The sequence below is a fragment of the Rhipicephalus microplus genome, chromosome 6 (genome assembly GCF_043290135.1).
Source record: "Rhipicephalus microplus isolate Deutch F79 chromosome 6, USDA_Rmic, whole genome shotgun sequence".
Classification (NCBI taxonomy): Eukaryota; Metazoa; Arthropoda; class Arachnida; order Ixodida; family Ixodidae; genus Rhipicephalus; species Rhipicephalus microplus.
Window position 1 is genome coordinate 106,786,388 of NC_134705.1, and position 20,524 is coordinate 106,806,911.

A 20,524-nucleotide genomic window follows, 5' to 3' on the forward strand; every position below is an offset into this window, starting at 1 on the left:
TTCACCTGCCCTCATTTACGTGGTTAGTAAAGTGCTACTCTATTTTTTATCACGTAAATGCTTCAGCTTCGTTACTGTGGAATATTCCCCATTACCTAAAATGTCTGCTAATTACTATTTAGGACAACTACGCCGGACATCTTTGCTGATTATAGCACATCCAGCGGCACGAATATTAGTATTTTGCACACTGGAGTTCCTGTTTTCGAACCAATGTGCGCTGCATAATTACTCTCCAAAGGAGATTTCATGACTATCTTCTTTGAAAATTTCACACACAATACGTATTTCGTAGCACCTAACAGCTGGCAACGTAGTATATGCGGCAATACTTGCAGGCTGCACTCCTATTTCGTTAGCTTTGAGTTACAATTTTGAAGAGTCTAGTGTATATGAGATGCCGCTTCTCGAAACATACAAAGAGCGGCATCTCTTTTCAAGCCGAAGCTTCTTATTCTATGGGTCGTACGTCCTTGATGTATGTAGAAGTAGTATAATGGCAGTATAGTAGATTGCCACTCCCTGTTTAGTCTTTGGAATGGCTGAAGAATGCCGGTACTTGTATATATGAGGAATATATGGTAAACAGCTGCAAGATGGCGGAACTTGGAGTGGTCACAAGATTGATGGACAGATGAACGAGCAGACGTACAGACAAACGTACCGACATACATACATACATGCATACATACATACATACATACATACATACATACATACATACATACATACATACATACATACATACATACATACATACATACATACATACATACATACATACATACATACATACATACATACAGCCAAGCGTACGAACGAACTGACTGGCGTCCGGACGGTCGTACAGAGAGGCAGACACGAAGGCACGCAGGCAGGAAGACGAAGGATTCACGGACGCTCGGACGGACGGAAGCAAGAACAAATAAACAGACGGAAGCACGAGCGGACTGAGGGACGCTTCACCCAACTCGTCATCATTCACTCCTTGGATATGCTGTAATCTTTCTTTTTATTCCTTTGCCCAATCCTCTAACGTATATCGCTTGACGAGCACAGGCGCATTTATAGGAACATCGCGCTGTTGCTCGGAATCATTTTTGAAGTAGTGACTACTATTTCAAACAAAGCCTTTGAGCACGTGATGAACTCATTATGTCCTCAAGTGTGGAAGCAGCTGGGTATCGTGACTACCGTGAGCCACTTATTTTTTTCTTTGGCTGTGGACGAATAATGACAGCAGGAGGAGCACCATACTTCGTGTTTAAAAAAGCTATTTTGAGCATTTGCGATGACTAATCATGTTTGATCCTCTATAACACACCAATGAATAGTTGTAAGCACTGCACGTAAGAGCGAAGACGTATGCATCGTTAGATAACAGTGCGGTAGTGTTCGCTTACTACGTACACTGCTGCATGACTGAAGGATAAATCATAGCCTCAGATCAACCTTGCGTGCATAAATATAGAATTATGAAACCACTTTTCTGTTTTGAAATTCACAATGATGAAGTTGCCTGATTGAATGCTCAAAGCTCATGGAGACTAAAAAGTACAGCAGGCAGAGAAAAGGTGATAAACATATTCCGGGTGCCATACATGCACAAAGGCAAAACGTTCAAACTCATTACTGAGCTTCTGCCAACTGCTGTCAGGGAAGTTTTCAAAACTTAGACGATCAAGACAATTAAAATATTATTCAATAAAATGCATTGAATGGACATTTTTTCAGAGATATACATATATGCAAATGATTTCACTTTACGAATTTGATAATGAGGCTGTTGCTACCAAATATTTTTTACTCTACACGCAACTGTTATTATGACGCATGTAATAAGACAATTGCAACATAACTGACGTATATACATGGCTAGTCTCAAATGGATGTCATGGCATGATATATATTTAGGCTCATGTACTCATGATTTTGTTTTTGCAGAACAATGTGATATTTGTTATTTCATGATAACTGTTGATTGACATTGTGAGAATAATATTAGCACTCACACTGCTGTAACTTTTACACGTATGGCGTATTAGAGCTGCTACCACATTTTCCCAAATACGCATAATGTGTAGTAATAATAATAATAATAATAATAATAATAATAATAATAATAATAATAATAATAATAATAATAATATAAGGTTGCTAATAATATCAGCATCATTAATTTATTCAAAGAATTACGCACTATAAACTCTTGCACGTGCCTTTGTCAATATATCTTAAAGAATAACACGTGTGTTCTCGATTGCAAATAAAGCGTTAAAATAGTCTAGCATTGCCTTTTTCCCAGTAGTGGAGCTGTTAGTGTAATTAACTTACCCTGTGCGACAGCACATTCGCAGTGCCTGCTAAGAAGAACATGGCATTTAATTCTGCTAAACATGAAATGCGTTGTGAACAGAAGAACACCAGAATATCAACTAAGCGAGCCTGAGGAAATGTTTTGAAGGAATGCGTCACTCAACGCGCGTGTTTTAGAAATTCGTGATTTCGCAATAAATTTTAGATACCTCTGAAGTTCTGAGGATCTGGCTTCTCGCAGGCTGCGCTCTTCATTGTGCAGATGCACGCTCTCAGGTACTAGTGGGGCCATGACACCCGCAAAACGCGACCAAGAGCGGGTGGGAGCTTTGTAAGCATGATTTGCGTCGCGCCCGACTAAGCTTAAATATAACAAGTTCAAATTGTATTGGAATGCGTGACAAAACATTTGGCGTGTTCTTAGCCAGTGAAGTATACTTCAGAAAAAGGAAAGGCAACATAAAAAATACAGGAATGGAGAGCAGTGGGAGACCGCACTGCTAAGCACAGATCCAAAGGTGTTACTCGACGTCCTTCGGCAAGGCGCGGACGCCCCCGAGCACAAGTACTCATGGCTGCCACCTAGGGGAAGGAGACAATTTCGCAACGTCTTGCCATTTTTTTTCTTCAATAAAGTTATTTTCCCTCCTCTGAATATTGATTGAGCACCAGTTTCATGTGTTCCAGTCTTGGCGTATTGATTTCTTGCATAAAACTTCTTACTATGCTTGTGCTTCTAGCCTTCTGCTTTGAGGCAGACAACAAGGCTGGAACACCTACAACCGACAAGCAGCAACCGCGTTTTCGCCTCACCAAGGCTTCCTCTCTACTGAGCAATTAGTGTAACCGGCGGAGGAGATCGACAAAGAGGACAGGGAAAAAGATGAGGAGGTCTCTCTCTACGAACGAGCTAGACGCCATCATGTCCACCCCAAGTTTATTATGTATATTATCCCTGTAGCATCTTTAGTAGAAGGTCCGAGGTACTGACTTCAAGCAAGACGGAGCTTCGTAGCGGGCGCCTAGTGCCCCCCCACCCTTCCAATGGTGGCTGAAGTCAACGATGCCGATCCTTCCTCTACTACCGTGCCGTTTCCGACCACTTCCGTGCTTTCTCCAACGGGCCCATCAAATCTCTTCTTGGAGCCCCCGAGAGATCCAGGTGCCTTTCCCGGCACCAGTAATGTAGACGTAGAAGCCTGGCTGAAGTCATACAACCAAGTGGGTGTACGTATGCGATGGAACCCAACGATCATGTGGCCAACGTGATTTTTTATCTCAGAGACACTGCAAAGGTCTGGTATGAAACGGACGAGGAAGAACTGACCAGCTGGGAGTTATACAAGCAAAAGCTCCAGGAGCGTTTTGGCAGGGTTGCGAGAAGTCAACGCGCCACCCAGAATGAGCTCGCACGTCGCGTTCACACGTGCACCGAGTCCTACCTAACGTACAATCAGGACGCGCTCGCTTTGTGCCGCAAGGTAGACTCGCAGATGCCTGAAGCTGATAAGGTTGTCCACGTTATTAAGGAAATAGCATATGACGTCTTTCACCTTCTTGTGTTCAAGAATTCATGTGCGGTTCAGGATAATATTCGTGAATGCCGGTGCTTTGAATAAGCCAAGAGCTGCTGTGTTCTCCACCGGCTTGCCCACCTTCAAAACACGGCTGCTACATCTACACACGAAGACCCTCGCCTGTCTTCTACGGAAAGTCCCCATGACGTAGTCCGAATTATTCGTCGCAATATAGAAGCCGCGGCTCCACTCGCGTCACCCTCTCCCAAGTCTCACAGCTATCATGCCACCGTCTCCCTCATTCAGACCGTCGTGAGGCAAGAATTGGCCAGCACCGGCTTGAACATCTGCTCCGTTCATTGTCCAGACTATGCCCCACCAAATCCACATGTGGCTGTTGCGCCCAACCAACGTTTTGCTGCAACTCTACGTTATCGCAACCCGGCGGAAAGGCACACCCCTGACGACCAGCCGATATGCTTATAATGTGGTCGTATAGGCCACATTTCGCACCACTGCTGTGCTTGGTCCAACTCTGCTCTGTGGCCTCACTCTCCACCTTACCGCCAACTTGCGTGAAATCGACGCTCGTCATCACAAACAAAGCCACTAACGCTTGATAATTTCTCGCGCCCTCGATTCAGCCGCCCCCTTCGCCGCAACGCCGTTTTTCCCGCTCGTGCCCATCTAGTCGATCGCCACCTCCAAGCTCCTTCCGGTGCTCACCTCTGGAAAACTGACGGGAGCAGCTCTTGGAGGTGATGCTGCAACACGGACCCGATGCCGAAATCCTCTACATACCCTGCCCGCACATCGGAACCTTATCTATGTTGACGTCGACGGTGTACCAACTACGGCCCTCATTGACACTGGCGCACACGTGTCCATCGTGAACGCTGACCTTAGAACATGGCTGAAGAAAGTCCTTACTCCTTACATGTAACAAAGTCTTTACTCCTTTCTCATATGACACGCATTTTATGATTATGACGTTTGCACCGATCAAATGTATACCTTCTTCATCCATTGGTGTCAGGTAACACCAAATTTGGTATACGTGATGCTAGCGAAATGGCCGCGAGCGTGCTATGAGTGTAGCATTCAGTTATGTTTTACATGACATGCCTGCCATCATAATCGTGTTCGGAAGTGTCACATACCTGCGTAGTCCTTTCAAGTCACGTAAAAGAAGCTTCGGTACATGTGAAGGTAGCCTACGGCCGTCAGCGCGCTATGAGCGTAGAATGTAGCTATTCTTTCACTTGACACGCATGTCAAGATTATCGTGACAGCACCACTCATATACATTCGTCATTCATTGACGTCACGTGATCCCAAATTTGGTATATGTGAAGCTAGCGAAACGACCACGAGCACTCCACGAGCGTGGCGTGTAGTCATGGCGTGTATGACGCGCATGTCTTGATTTCCACGTTAGGGCCTGTCGTTTATGTTCGTCTTGCAGTCGTGTCATACCAAACTAGTTTTGCGATCTGTCACGTGAACTAAACCGCCACAAAAGCAGCAAGGCCACTAAATGTAAACCTTGACAATCATGAGATACATTTCATGATTTTCATTTGATGACTAGTCACTTATCTTCGTCACAGCGTCGTGCAATACGATACCCATTTTGGTATCGATGCCATTATCAAAACGGCCAAGAGAGCTAAAACTCGTAGGTGGCTAGAGAGATAGATAGATAGATAGATAGATAGATAGATAGATAGATAGATAGATATGCTATATGTCGTCGAAATGCAATAAAAATGCTTTGCGTTTAAACATTTAATTCTATTAAAAAAGTTCCAGCATTACTGCAGCGTCTTCACTTCGCATGTTATCTTGAACTGCTGGCAGATTACTGCTAGAGTGGAACTGGTTAGATGAGCACTTAAACGAATCTATGTATTTTCTATCACTTGTGCATACGTGAGTATCTGAAGGCTTGCCGTCGCATTTGAATAAAATTACTTTTAAGCTTTATTTCAGAACACTCTTGCGAAATAGGGGCGTAAAACCACCCCTTAATCCTAAAAGTGCATGATTAATTATTAATATGTGGCGTTTAATGTCCCGAAACCACCGTATGATTAAAAAAGACGCCGCAGTGGAGGGCTCCGGAAATTTCGATTACCTGGGGTTCTTTATTGCGCACCTAAATCTGAGCACACGGTCCTATACCATTTTCGCCTCCATCGAAATTGCGGCCACCGTAGCCGGAATTTGATCTCGTGACCTGCGGAGCAGTAGCAGTGAACCTTAGCCACAAGACTATCATGGCGGGGCCACAAAGCGAATGAGGATAGAAGAACTTAAGTAGCCGATGAGGCACAGGAAGCGGTGCAAGCATGCATTCGCTGAAGCGTTTCAAAACACAAAACCAGGACGCATGTGCGTGAGCAAGTCTTCGATCACTCTCTTATGTGCTGAGGTTTCATATCTACAAGATAGGTGATTACATACTTGGTGGTAGTTGATAAGCCTTTCAGTGTCTCCATTTATGCTCATTTATGCTACGTTTTTTCGATAAATTTTCAGTTTTAGACCGCGCTTGTGTCGGGCACTTTCTTGTGTCTTCGCGTTCTTGGGCTTATTGTCATGAGCCGTTAGAGATGCATGCTCGGACATGATCCGGTGACCCACAAATTATAGTGTGGAAACATATGAGCGCAAAAGGGAGAAGGAGAAAGCCCTTCACAGGAAAGACTACAGAAATGAGCATCCTTCATGTCAAGTGCTTTTTTTTTTCTATCTTGTGCGCTCATATATTTTCACACTAGGTTGTGTCAACTGGCCCCCGCTTTATTGAACCACAAATCATACATACGAATTCATCTAGCATCACGTCAAGACATGAAGTGTTTGCTCCACGGCCCACACGCTTCAGATCTGCTTTGCTAGCCCATATTTTCCAGCTTGTTTGACGGTGAGCTCTCTAGATCTCGGGCTCCTTGGCTCTCACCGCAAGTTCTTCGAGGTGAGCGCAAGCTGCTACTGAGTTGTGAGTCTTCCGCGCCCACCCCCTAGCTCTGGCTTATGGAACATTTGTGAACATGCTTTGGAGCGGTAATGAACTGTGTTAACTGAGCGAGCTCCCACTGAAAAGAAAGTAAGCGCGCCAGACACGTGTGCTGTGTAGAGGCGTGGCCCTCTAATTCTCACTATCTAAGCGGAGGAAGCTGCACCGACTGTGCAGGCACTATTTGCGTCATTAACCGGAAAAAGCACTGTGGCAAGAGGGCACAGGTGTGCCTCTAGCGTCAACAATGAAAACTAGTCTACATGCCACTGACAAAGGACAAGGCGCGAGCAGAATACGCTTGAGAAGGGTCTCATAATACATTAAATGCTCATGTGAAAACAGACATGTTGAATGCTCTTGCGAAACCAAAATCACACTAAAACGCACTACTTAGCGCATTAACACATGCTTAGAAGCTCTGCCCCCATAGCTTTGACTGTGTCAACATATAAAGGTGTGCTTATACCATAATCTTCGGAACCGAAGAAACATGCGATGATTTTTAAGGCTGGAGTGCAACCTAGCCAGGCGCTCTAGAGCCTATAATTATAGGAAACTGAAACGTGCCTCGTTTAAGCCTATTTATACACATCTTTTTTATATTGATAACTGATCTATTGATCATGAACCCAATGATGACCAGCCGTTTTTTATACGGCATTCAATTCACACATAGAGGTTGTCATTCCGATTTCTTATTACACCGTGACACACTTCATGCCTGCGCCTATATGAACCCCCAATTTTCCCTGTTCCCTGTAGATATTGATGTGTTGCACCACTAAGCTGGTAAATCCTGGTTCTACCGTCTGCTAGGGGGAAGAAAATAGTTAGGAGTGGACATTGCTCAATGCGAAAGACAAGAAATAAATAAAGAAGAAACGAACAAAAGCGTGAGGCACACTTCATCGATTGATATCTGGTGTTTAACGGCTCAAAACCACCTTATGATTATGAGAGAAGCGGTAGTGGAGTGCTCCGGAAATTTCGACCACCTGGGGTTCTTTAACGTGCATCCAAATCTGAAGACACGGGCCTACAACACTTCCGCCTCCATTGGAAATGGAGCCGCGGCAGCCGGGATTTGATCCCGCCACCTGCGGGTCAGCAGCCAAGTGCCTTAACCACTAGACCACCACGGCGGGACCCTGACCACACTCACACGCCAACTTTCACCCTCCCTCATTTTCGCGATGAGTACAGTTGTACTTACGTTTTTGTCTTGTAGTTGCTTCAGCTTCGTTTCTGCGGAATACTGGCCATTAGCTGAAATGTCTGCGAATGGATATTTAGGACAACTACGTCGGCCATCCTTGCCTATTATGGCACATCAGCGGCATGATTGTAAGTATTTTTCGCATTGGAGTCCTTCATTTCAAACCGATGGACACGGCATATGCACTCTCCAAAGGACTCTTCATGAATACCTTATTTGAAAAATTTTATACAAAATATATGTTTGACAGCACCTAACAGTTAGCAACGTTCTATATGCGGCAATTCTTGCACGCTGTTTTCCTATTTTGTGTGCTTTGAGGTAAAATTGTGAAGAGAGGAGTGTACACGAGATGCCGCTCCTTAAAACATCCAAGAAGCGGCATTTCCTTTTAGGGGTGAAGCTCCTTAAGCCGTGGGTCGTGCGTCTGCGTTGTATGTAGTAGTAGTAGCAGTACTCTCATCGTCTATGAGAAATATTCGCAATGTTCTTGGACTGTCGTGCCACCTGGCGGAATGCAGGAGCGTCCTCTCAAGGATGATCACTGGGCAGACGCTTCCCATGCTCCCTCGTTCGGCGGTGTTAGTCGCAGTGTTAGCGCATTAGCAAAAACGAACACATACCACTTTGTTCGTTTTCTGCATTGGTGAATATGCGAAACTGTTCGTCGCAAAATAAATCTGATTCGTTCTTCCGAGACATGAAGTTTTCGTGAAACTGCGTGGCAACTCGCGCTTTTGATTATAACATTCAGAGTACACATATCAGCTTCGCGAGATTTTCTGCAGCCAACTTGGAGAGTGAAATGTTATCGTGTGATCATTCCTGTTAAAACTCGCCTTGTTTTACGCGCGCATAGCATTCGTCAGTACTTTTGTAGTGAATGAATCCCATAACAATCATTGTACGCAGAAAGTAGCGCAGGCTCGCGATGTGCGGTTCTAAACTTTAGCGTACGCCCTGCCGCTTGTTTTATTTTTTTTTGCGTTCTTTGATAGATAGCAGCACACAGCAAGTAATTCCTTTCTTGCCGGGTATCGGAGCGAAATGTTCTCCGCGCTGAGGCAAACGTGGGAGTGACGCCGTGTTGGGATTTTGCGTGGTGAATGACGTGTTGTTGGTGCTATTGAAGTCGTTCACGGAGAGAATTCCTCACACTACTTTCGGCAGTGATGTTCAAAAAAAAATTCCGCCATATCCACGAAGTGAATGATGATGAGTGGGTGAAGCTCCGTAGGTAAACCTGGTAAACCATGAATCCTCTGTACATTTTGCCCACTCGATTTTATTACATCGCTCTCCCTAGCGTACGTCGCCGCACTAAATCGAACGATTGCCTTCAACCAATGACACGCGCCATATGTGACATCATTCCTATTTTATAAGATCTCGCGTCTTTCATCAACTACAAGTACCGCTTTCTAGTTTATAACATCTTGCATCTTTTCATCATCAGCTACAAGTACCACCATCTAGTAAACACTACAAGAACTAAACGAGAGGTGGCTACATACAAAAGACGGTACCGCCATCTAGTGAACACTGCAAGAACTAAACTAGAGGTGGCTACATACAGGGGACGGTACCGCCATCTAGTGAACACTGCAAGAACTAAACTAGAGGCGGCTACATACAGGCTACAGGGGACGCACAGCCCACGCCCTAAGGAGCTTCGCCCCTAAAACACCGTCGGGACGTTGACGACTTTTCACTGGCCGTAGACGGTTGTCAACGCGCTGAGAGGGACAGCGACGATGAACGATGAGCTGCTAGCTCAGAAGCACAGATTTTCACTTCACGTCCCGTCATGCGTTAATGTTTTTTCACGTTCGTAAGTAACTTTGATTGCATTTATAGTATAATATCCATCAGCGAGCTCAAAATAAGAGTATAATTTTTCTTGTGCATTGAATTTATGCAATTACAGTGGATATTACAGAGTGCCACATGCCGCCAACACGCTTGAGCACGACAAGCGAAGTGAGATCATTAGGCCAATGAAATATGCAGTTACGACTATAGTCCATGCTAACTTCTCCTGCACTTCACCGGTGCCATTCGAAAAACATTGTTAATCGAAAAACTTTCATAATGTCGACGTTGCGAAAAGCGTACGCATGTCGATATATTTGTTCCAATTGCGCTGATAGAACCTGCAACATTCGAGAGTAGGAAATTGCGCACTGTAGAGTCTGATCATGGCTGTGATACAAGCGCTACCTAATGGGAAGTTAATTCCTTCTGTTCCATTGAAACAACAGATGTATGATGCTTACTGCGCAAGTAATGCCAATGCGTAAGTTGTTTTTAAACCATTGCTACGTTGAAATTTCGGTTCTGTGCAGCCGGGATGGCACTACTAGAAATAGTTGTCTATTATTGCGGTAAATTCACCAGTCCGGCTCGGCACAAAAGATTTTGGAGTGCTGATCGATTGATTGATAGATATGTGGGGTTTAATGGCCCATAACCACCATAAGATTAGGAGAGACGCCGTAGCGGAGGGCTCCGAAAATTTAGACCACCTGGGGTTTTTTAACGTGCACCCGAATCTGAGCACACGGGCCTACAATATTTCCGCCTTCATCGGAAATGCAGCTGCCACAGTCGGGATTTGATCCCGCGACCTGTGGGTCGATTTCGGAGTGCCGTTCAGTTCATACGTGAATTCTAGTTCGCACAGTTTTCTGTACCACGCACAGGAAAGTATCGATGATACAAGGTTGATCACCTCACACCGCCACTCTTTGCACTACGGCAAGAAAGGAGATAGCGAACATTCAGCAGTTCCTGTCGGTTGGGAAAGCACTTTGGTTCGTCATGCATTCTTTTGACGAACAAGAGTTCATCCGGTGAAAGCGGCATGGGGAATACAACCGTGCGTCTTATCTTTTCTTATGCGAGTTCAGGGATTTATCATCCTCTTGCAGCCATCTTGGATTGCTCGGCGAGCCACATATAGGCCGTGGGCATTGCGAATATGGTGAAAGCGGCGAGATGGCGGTACTTGGAGTCTTCCATAGATTGACGAACGGAAGGTCGAACAGGCGTATATACAGACGGACAGACAGACAGACAGACAAACAGACAGACAGACAGACAGACAGACGGACGGACGGACGTACGGACGTACTGACTGAAGCAGGGACAGATGAATGAAGAGACAGAGACGCACGAACAGGCGGAAGCACTGATGGAAGGACGCTCAGACGGATGGAAGTAAGAACTAACAGACAAACGGAAACACAAACGGATTGATGGACGCTTCACCCTAGTCATCATCATTCACTCCGTGAATATGATTTGATCGTTTTTATTCCTTCGCCCGTCTCTTTAACATATATCGCTTGAAGAGCACAAGCTTCTTTCAAGGAACATCGCGGAGTTGCACAAACTGGTTTCAAATTGAGTGACTATCATTGCGAACAAAGCCTTTGAGCACGTGATGAACTCCTCAGGCACTCAAGTGTGGAAGCATCTGCGTATCGTGACTACCGTCAGCCTATCATTTATTACTTCTTGTGGGTGCAGGCAAATATTCACAGCCCGATGAGCAGTATTTTTGTGTTTAAAAAAAGCTATTTCGAACATTTGCGATGATAAATTATGTTCGATCGTCAATCACACACCAATGAATGGTTGTAAGCAGTGTGCGTAAGGGCGAAGACTTATGCATAGTTAAAAAGCAGTGCTGTAGTGTTGGCTTACCATGTTCACTTCTGCATGACTGAAGGATAAATGATAGCCTTACATCGACCTTGCATGCATAAACTTAAGGTTTAGAAATCACTTTTCTTTTTAGAAATTGGCAATGATGAAGCTGCCAGATAGATAGCTAAAACCCTAAGGAGACTAAAACGTACAGATGGCACAAAGTCATTTATATAATCCGGGTGCTATACGTACACATAATTGAATTGTTCAAACTCATTACTCAAGTTATTCCAACTGCTGTCATGAGGAGGGTCAAAAGTTTAGACGACCAAAACGATTAAAATGACAAAAATGACATTTAAGTTGCATTACGAGGACACCTAAGTGCTCTGAGATGTGCATATATGCAAATGAATCCACTTAACAAATGTGAAAATGAGGCTGTTGCTACGAGAATATTTAAACCAATGCGTAACTTTTATTATGGCGCAGGTTATATATTATTTTCTACATAACTGACGTATATACATAGCTAATGTCTAATGGTTGTCGTATCACGATACATATGTTAGCTCATGGCTTCATTCATTCGTTGTTGTAGAACATTGGAATATTTTGGTTTGACGATAAGTGTTGAATGACATCGTGAGCATATTATTAGCACTAAAACAGAAGAGCCCGCACTGCTGTATTACAAATAAATACTTCGAAACCCGCCCAGTGGCGGCCAGGCTAATAAAAAAAGAAGACAACCACCCACTTGTAGTAAGAAGTCACAATGAAATCTATACAGATTTCTAAAAAACCGAACGTCTTAGTAGCACAAAAATTCATCCTAGTATGGGTATTACAGAGCTGGCGTAACATTGTGATGAAATACGCATAATAATAATAATAATAATAATAATAATAATAATAATAATAATAATAATAATAATAATAATAATAATAATAATGATAATGATAATAATAATAATAATAATAATTATATTTTTAATAATATAGATTCGCAGCAACACACGCTGTGAACTTTTGCATGTGCCTTTTTTTCATTTAATGTGACCCTGACGAATAATACGCGCAATCTCGATCGTAAATGAAGCTTTGAATTGATCTAGCTATACCGTTCTCACAGTAGCACATCTGGTAGGTTAATTCCCCAATCCTGCGCGACCTCACATTTGCAGCGCCTGCTAAGGTGAACATGGCATTTTCTTCTGGCAAAAATGAAATATAATGTGCATAGAATAGCACAGGAAAATCAACTAACCAAGGCTGAAGAAATGTTTTTGAGGAATGCTCCACTTAACACGCATGTTTTAGATATGTGTGATTTTCGAACGAATTCTGCATATATACCTGTGAGTTTTATGAGGATCTGCCTTCTCGCAGGCTGCACTCTTCGTTGTGCAGAAGTTAGCTCTCAGGTAACAATGAAACCATTACGCTCGCAGAATCGACTGAGATTGGGTGAGAATTTTGTAAGAGAGATTTGGGTTGCGCTCTACTAAGCTTAATTATGAGAAGCTCAAATCATAAAAAAGGCGTGACCGAAAGAGTGGAGTGTTCTATGCCAGTCAAGCATACTTCAGAAAAAGGTTTGTTGTCTGAATATTGATTGAGCACCAATGCAATGCGTTCTAGCCTTAGCGTATGGTATTTCTTGTATAAAACCTATTAGTATGCTTGAGCTTCCAGCCTTCTGATTTGAGCCGGAGAAGAAATCAGAACAATTCACAATTGACAGACTGCAACCACGTTTTCGCCCCGCCAAGTCTGCCTACCTCTTGAACAAATAAATCATATTTTCACGTGTGCTTCGATGTTGGAATATTTTTCACGTTTCTAGCATGCTTTCAATAATTTTTTTTTCAAATTGGGGGTTTTAGTTTCCACAGAGGCAGTCAATGTTAATTATTTTCATCCTAACATTTCGCCCCTTACTTCTCCTCTCCAATGGTCACGTTGTCATTTGCGTCAACCTTCGACTTTCTTTTTTCCAAAAGCGCCAGCTGCGTCGGTGATTCAATGTAGAACAAATATCACATCCTAGGATGACAAAGTGCGTTTAGTAAGTATATGTCTTGCAAATCATACTACGCCAAGTCTGTCTGAAACATCTATTGAGGTTCATATAGGTTTTTTAGTTCATTTTGTTTCTCAATATGTCACGGCTGCTTTTCCGTGAAAAAAACGTCCTATAGTAACGCAAAAAAGCGCCTTACTGTTTGCTTTACAAAATAATGACAAAATGACCAACGAATATGTTTATTTTGTATCTTGTTTTTAAATAACTCTATTTGCAATTCACTATGAAATAACATGTAAAACTTCTGATCACTTGAGTTCAAGAGCGTGCTTTGAGATACGTGGGCTAACATGGCATCAGCATAACAATTTACCGCAATCCCAAAACCTTTCCACTGGTATATAACGTGGCAATAGGTAACTTTAAAACCAGTTCTATTTTCAAGATAATATATTGTTCAAATATTTGATTGATCGGAATATATGCGGTAAACCCACCGGTATCGGAACATATGCGCAGCTTTGAGCTACTATTCAATAAAGGGCAAATGACAATAAAGCACTAGTTATGGATTTCAAACCATAAACGTTTGCGTCATCAGCAATTCATATCAGTGACAAGAAAGCTAAAGGTTACGGATCAATTAGAGAGAGAGAGGTAACGTGTTGGAACGCAGAAAGTTAGGCGTGATCTAGTGTGCTCTAGCTAGCTATTCTGTAGAGGGCAAAATTATGCCTCAGTGACGCATCCTAGCTAATGCTTGCTAACTTTATTTAGTGAGTTTCATAAACAGGTTTTTATTTGGCCGCTCTCAGCGGACCCTTTGTACCTAGTTATGAGCACTCAACATAGAATTTTTGCTCTTTACTCCACCGCTTCATTGCTGACAATGTTAGTGGAAAAGGTGACATGTCCTGACGGAAATGTAAGTATGCTTACATTTCCTAATGGCTATAACTCACCTCTTTCTAAAGTAACATCCGGCGTACCCCAAGGTTCCATATTAGGCCCTTTACTTTTTCTTATATATATTAATGATCTCCCAGACAGCATTAACTCCGCTATAAGGTTATTTGCAGATGATTGTGTAATTTACCGCGAAATAAACAATGAATATGATAACCAATTTCTACAGTCAGACCTTGACACTGTCTCAACCTGGTGCAATAAATGGCTTATGACACTCAACTCTAACAAATCTAAATGCATGTCAATAACCCGGCGATCTATTTCTCCCCCCTGTACCAACAGAATTAACGCCGTTCCCCTCCAGCATGTCTCTTCATGTTAGTACCTCGGCGTTTACATTACCAACAATCTATCTTGGCACACGCATGTTACCTACATCTGTAATAACGCTAACCGAACGCTAGGATACTTACGCCGCAACTTTTCTCGTGCTCCGCTGTCCCTCCAAATTCTATTATACCGATCACTAATTCACCCAAAGCTTGAGTACGCGTCCGCTATATGGGATCCCGTGCAGCAAAATTTAATTAACGCGTTAGAATCTGTTCAGAACCGCTCAGTTCGGTTCATTTGTTCTAATTATTCCCGTACTGCTAGCATATCAGAAATGAAATCTAACCTTGACCTACCCAATTTAACTGTCCGGAGGAAACTGGCGCGACTGCATTTTTTTCATAAGATATTTTTTCACAATCCATCAATGAAGCGAGACCTCATTTCACAACCGTCATACCACTCATCGCGCATTGATCATCAGCATAAGGTTGCCATTCCGTTTTGCCGCACCAAATTCTTTTCAGCAGCCTTCTTACCGAAAACAGCCGCCGATTGGAACCACCTTCCCTCTTCCGTTGTATCAATAACAGACCCTTTGTTATTCAAGACTGCAATTTCTCAGCAATGCTTGTAACTATACGCATTTTCCATTATCTATCTTTGTCTTGTATGTGCTTGAATTCTTATACATTTTTAGTTGACTTATGTTGCCTTCCTGATTTGCGCATCTGATACTTGTTTCTTTATTTTGTCTTTTTTTCTTGTGTGTTATATATGTTGTACCCACCCCCTCTGTAATGCCCTACGGGCCCTGAGGGTATTCTAATAAATAAATAAATATGCTTATATGAGTTCAGAAATATAAACCTCTGTGATTTCTTTACCTACATATAAGCCGCCAATTTGGCAGATAATTCACTTCCAAACAATTTACGGAGAATGTATCGCCGAAGGCAACTTATGTATTTTTGGAGCTCAGCACCACTATACCACGTCGACGGGATACAACAGTAGTTTTGATGCGAACTTAGTAAGAACATTCAGTTGCGTCTGTTTTTATACACAACTGACACGTGGTAATTTGGTAAGCCTCACTGTTTTACTATATTAAGAGCTTCATTTACCACACGTGAAAAATATGGGCATTCGCAGCCCGTAATTAGCATTTTACAGAAGTTTAGTCCCCAAAAAATCTAGGATTGCTCAGAGTTCATCGACAAATTTGATGTGATGGCTTCGCACACAAAGAAGACGACGAGAATTCACGTATAAAAACTGAAAGGTTATCGTAGACGTAAGCAGATCACAATTAGGCTCAGCAGGGTGCTGATTGATTTGTGAACGTTCTGGAATTTAGAAAGGAACGGCTGCTTGAACAGTGAGTGGTTAATACAGCCTCAACATGAAAGCAGGTCAACTAGTGAGCGTATGACGAGCCGTCACCACATGAGTGACGACGGCGATGTTGCGCTTCAGCTGCTGCGCACGTTCAAGCCGAGTACGAGAGAGGAAGGTGGCGCCACTTATGGCCAGTTGTTCGCAAACGACTCCAAAGTACTATACGTTGGCTTGCAAACGCATTATGTCGTTCCACTATGGGTAACCTGGATATCTGACGTCAACTTTGAACCAGCTCGTACTTTTGTCAATCCACGGAGCTTTATGCCCACCACAAATTCTTCGGTGAACGTGGCAACCGTTCATTCCAGCTATCCGAGAACACCACGCCCAGAAACATGGCTTGGCAGGATAAAGATACAACGATATCACGAGGCCAACTTAGAGGTATTTCTGAGTATCCGTTTCTATACATCAAAATACATTGGCAAAAGTATTTATTTCTAACTAATTAAATATATTACGATGTATCGACTATACCACAATACAGTGCCATACGCGGGTATTGTTAATGCTTTCTTTTCGGAAAAGAAGTCGTTTGTTTCATGGGGGCAAGAAGACATTTCCGAACTAAGTAAAAATTCTCTACCGGTCGGAGACACAGCAAGATCGGTGATGGATTCCCCACATCCACATATTGGCTCAATTTGCAAATATTAGTCACCACTGGTGGCAGAATTGCGGAAGGAATATTTCCGTCTTCTAAGAAACGTATAGTCCCTCAAGGCAAGAATCACGCTCTTAATTGTTTTCGGGTGGAGACCCCTTTCATGAGCTAATTAGTCATGTGTTTACACTGAACCAACGTTGGATAAACTACAGTGAATTGAGGAGCTCTTCTTGCTTCAGAGAATTTAGCGCTACAACCTTCTATAAGGTTGAATTTAGCTTCTATAGGCTACGAATTTAGTGCTACGACCTTCACACAAGAACAAGGTCATCCAGGCTACCAATGAAGGCGTCACCACAGACATGCCTCTGCAAGAAAGACGGACATCAGACTGTCTCATCTTCTGGAGGCGAAACAGTCTGCCCTTTCCAAGTGGAAAGGGCAGTGCCTCAATTGCTGGCTGCACAAAAAGCTTGCCGAGGTCAACAAAAGTGCTGAGGAATGCTCCAAGCTACTCTCTAAGCAGCAATGGGACAAGATTTGCGATTAGGAAGACAAACAGATGTGGAGGGAAGCCCCTTAGAAGCACCTAAAGCTCATGTTGGATGACACCACCAAATCAACCGAGAAATGTAGACTGACTGACATATTTCATGCAACTATTCAAAAATCTTCGGACAATTATGTAGTCGCAGAAATTATTGGAAAGCACCTGATTTCACCTCCGGCCTGTCATTTCCTGCCCCCGTATACGGAGCAGGCGCAAAGCAGAACTGGACGCAGAATTTGAAAACGAGGAGAACACTGAGCAGGCCTAGCATGACTTAAACACTAGCACAGCCCTGGTGGAGATAAGATCACGAAGAAGACTTTGTGAAACTTAGATACCAGGTCATTGAAGTACCTGATGGATGTCGTGAAGCAGGCGTGGCAGAGTGGTCGTGTCGTTGAGACGTAGAAGTCAGCAACCACCACTCACAATTCCAAACCGGAAAAACCTCCCAGCCGTCGGTAAATTCTGGCCCACCTCCCTCACCCAATGCGTGCGTAAGGTAGCCGAACACGCCATAATGATCAGGGTTACCGACTAGCTTGAGGAGACATTTATCCCCATAACGTTAGAGGCTTCAGGGTGGGTCTTCGACGCAAGACCAGGAAGCTGATAAAAGGCAATTTAGAGACACCAACACAAGGAACTTAAGAGGCATACTGGGAGAGGACTTGAAGGGGGCATTCGACAACGTTCTTCATCACTTCGTGCTTAGTCAGACCTCGAGCCCTGAGCTTGGCAAGCGCTCACACGACTAATTGACATCAATCCTGACTGATAGAAACACAGTTTTCAAGATGTGTGATCTTGATTTGGATGTCATAAAGCTTGGATTCAAAGAGACATAACAAGGTTGAGTTTTATCAGTGACCTTGTATAGTCTCGCGGTGGTTGGAGTGCCTCAGAGATTCTTCGAAGTCGATGGCAGTGATAATACTATATGTGCCAACGATATCGCAATATGGTGGACTAGGGGCAGCGATAGTCGAAAAGAGGCCGTGCTATAGGGAGCCATTAAGGTGATGGAGGTCACTCAAAACCAACAGGCCTCTAGTGCTCGTCATGAAAATAGGAACTTCTTCTGCACAGACCAGGGTACAGGTGCTCCAAACAGAAAGGGTGCCAACTATTAGAGGACGTCGAGACGACTCTTGGGATAGGTGAGGGTAGCTTGATCCCCAAGGTAGACTGCTTTCGTGTTCTGGGTTTCGCATTCCATCGAACAGCTCCGCTAACTTGACAGTTGAAAATTCGCCAGGAAAACTGACAATGCCATCAGACTGATACGAAGGGTTGCCAACAGGGAACATAATCTTACAGCAGAAAACTTCGTAAGGGTGGTGCATGTTTTTTGTGATGTGTCAGTTTACCTATCTTGCAGCCTTGCACAACTGGCAGAGGTTGGAGAGTGACAAGCTCCACACGTTAATCAAAAAGGCCATCAAGAGAGCCCTCGAGCTTCTCATAAACACAAGCTCGAAGAGACGGCATGCACGACACGCTGGAAGAAATTGCAGAAGCACAGGAGAGGTGCAATTCGCCAGGCTGCTCACTGTGCGTTCTTGTAGAAACTTCCTGCAGGAGGTTAGGATTACACTGATGAAATCAAGTCTCACTTCCCTAGAATTACTCGCGAACACTGAGAACAAGCTACCTAAATCCCCATCCAGCGAAATGTCCACCCCGAGCATAAGACTGTTAGAAGACGGGCCAGGGCGAATTCTCTGCTACAAAGGGCTCAGGAACACTCTAAATACTGTTTTTTCGTTGGTTATGCCCAATAAGGTGTGTGCAGCAGTGCGCATTAACTACGAGGACACTCACAAACTCGGCAGTGGTCTGGACCACGGTGGCAGAAATAGCATAGCAAGCGGTAATTGCATTGGCCTTGCTAGGCAACAGGAAATGGACAATTTAGAGCGACTTGAGATCGGTGGTCACAAGATTTGCCAAGGCCACAATATTGGAACCAGCATTGTGAATCTTTCTGGAAGAAGAGATCGAGCCTCACACACGTGTTTGGTTCCCAGCTAATATGGGATTCATTGGGGGAGTCCCCCCGAAATTCAGCGAGTCAGTCCACTGAGCTGCACGAGGACCATAAATCACGTTGCTTTGACGGCGCGTGAAGTTTATGTTCTGAAGAATCGGGACCCTCCAATCTTGTAAAATCAACTCACAAAATATATTTCACCTGGAGCCGAGGCAATCGAGCACCACACAAAAACTAAGCAGACCTCAGACTCTGACACCCAGACTTCTTCAGGTGAGCGTGTACCCTGACCTCACTATTATAAACAAGATTTATCCCGGAATATACCCAACCTATACATGTTCCTTCTACGAGGGTATAGAAAACTTCAACACATACTATGATGGCGCCCCACGCTACGCTGTGGGGAAGTCATCACGCCGTCGAAATTGGAGGCTGCTATTTCAAGCTCCAGACTACAACAAGTTATACAGTTATGAACAGCCGAAATTGCTCGTGATGCAGCATAGACAATTGGTCTTTTTCTTCAGGCGTGGGAGTGGCCCGCAACGCGCTAGTCGACGTTCCGAAAAGCCTTATAAGTTATTCAATGCATTACCATAAAGCTTACAGTTTGATTATAGTTCGTAAAAATAATGTGAATAGAACTGTTCGGGGTTGCCTTATGAGCAAAGATTAGAACATTGGTGAAGGGGTTGCGAATTCCAGGTGCAAAAGGTATTTCGTTTAAACACAAAGCTTCCTTGAGTTGGAGCTTTTAAGGCGAAAAGAGCAGCAGAAATGTGGCTTAGGAAATCTCATAAGAGGCATAACTTATATTATTGTTATTTTTTACATTTTAAGACACTCGGTACGAGTGTTAGATATATGCCAGCTTTCCAAGCTCGCCCCCTAGACGGTAAATTCACAGATAATATTTTTAAAACTGCAGTGGACAGTGTGCTGGTGTGCATTATTTATTGCTTCTCTTC

At 43.5% G+C, this 20,524-nt stretch overlaps 1 protein-coding gene across 1 annotated transcript in view; it reads left to right on the forward strand.

Moving 5' to 3' along the window:
• Positions 1-14,467: 14,467 nt before the first annotated feature.
• LOC142765973 (uncharacterized) overlaps positions 14,468-20,524 on the forward strand; it is a 150,336-nt gene continuing 144,279 nt past the window's right edge. Inside the window, exon 1 of the mRNA XM_075867781.1 lies at positions 14,468-14,682. Coding sequence (XP_075723896.1) covers positions 14,593-14,682 — 90 coding nt within the window. The 5' untranslated portion in view covers positions 14,468-14,592. The remainder of the gene's footprint in view (positions 14,683-20,524) is intronic.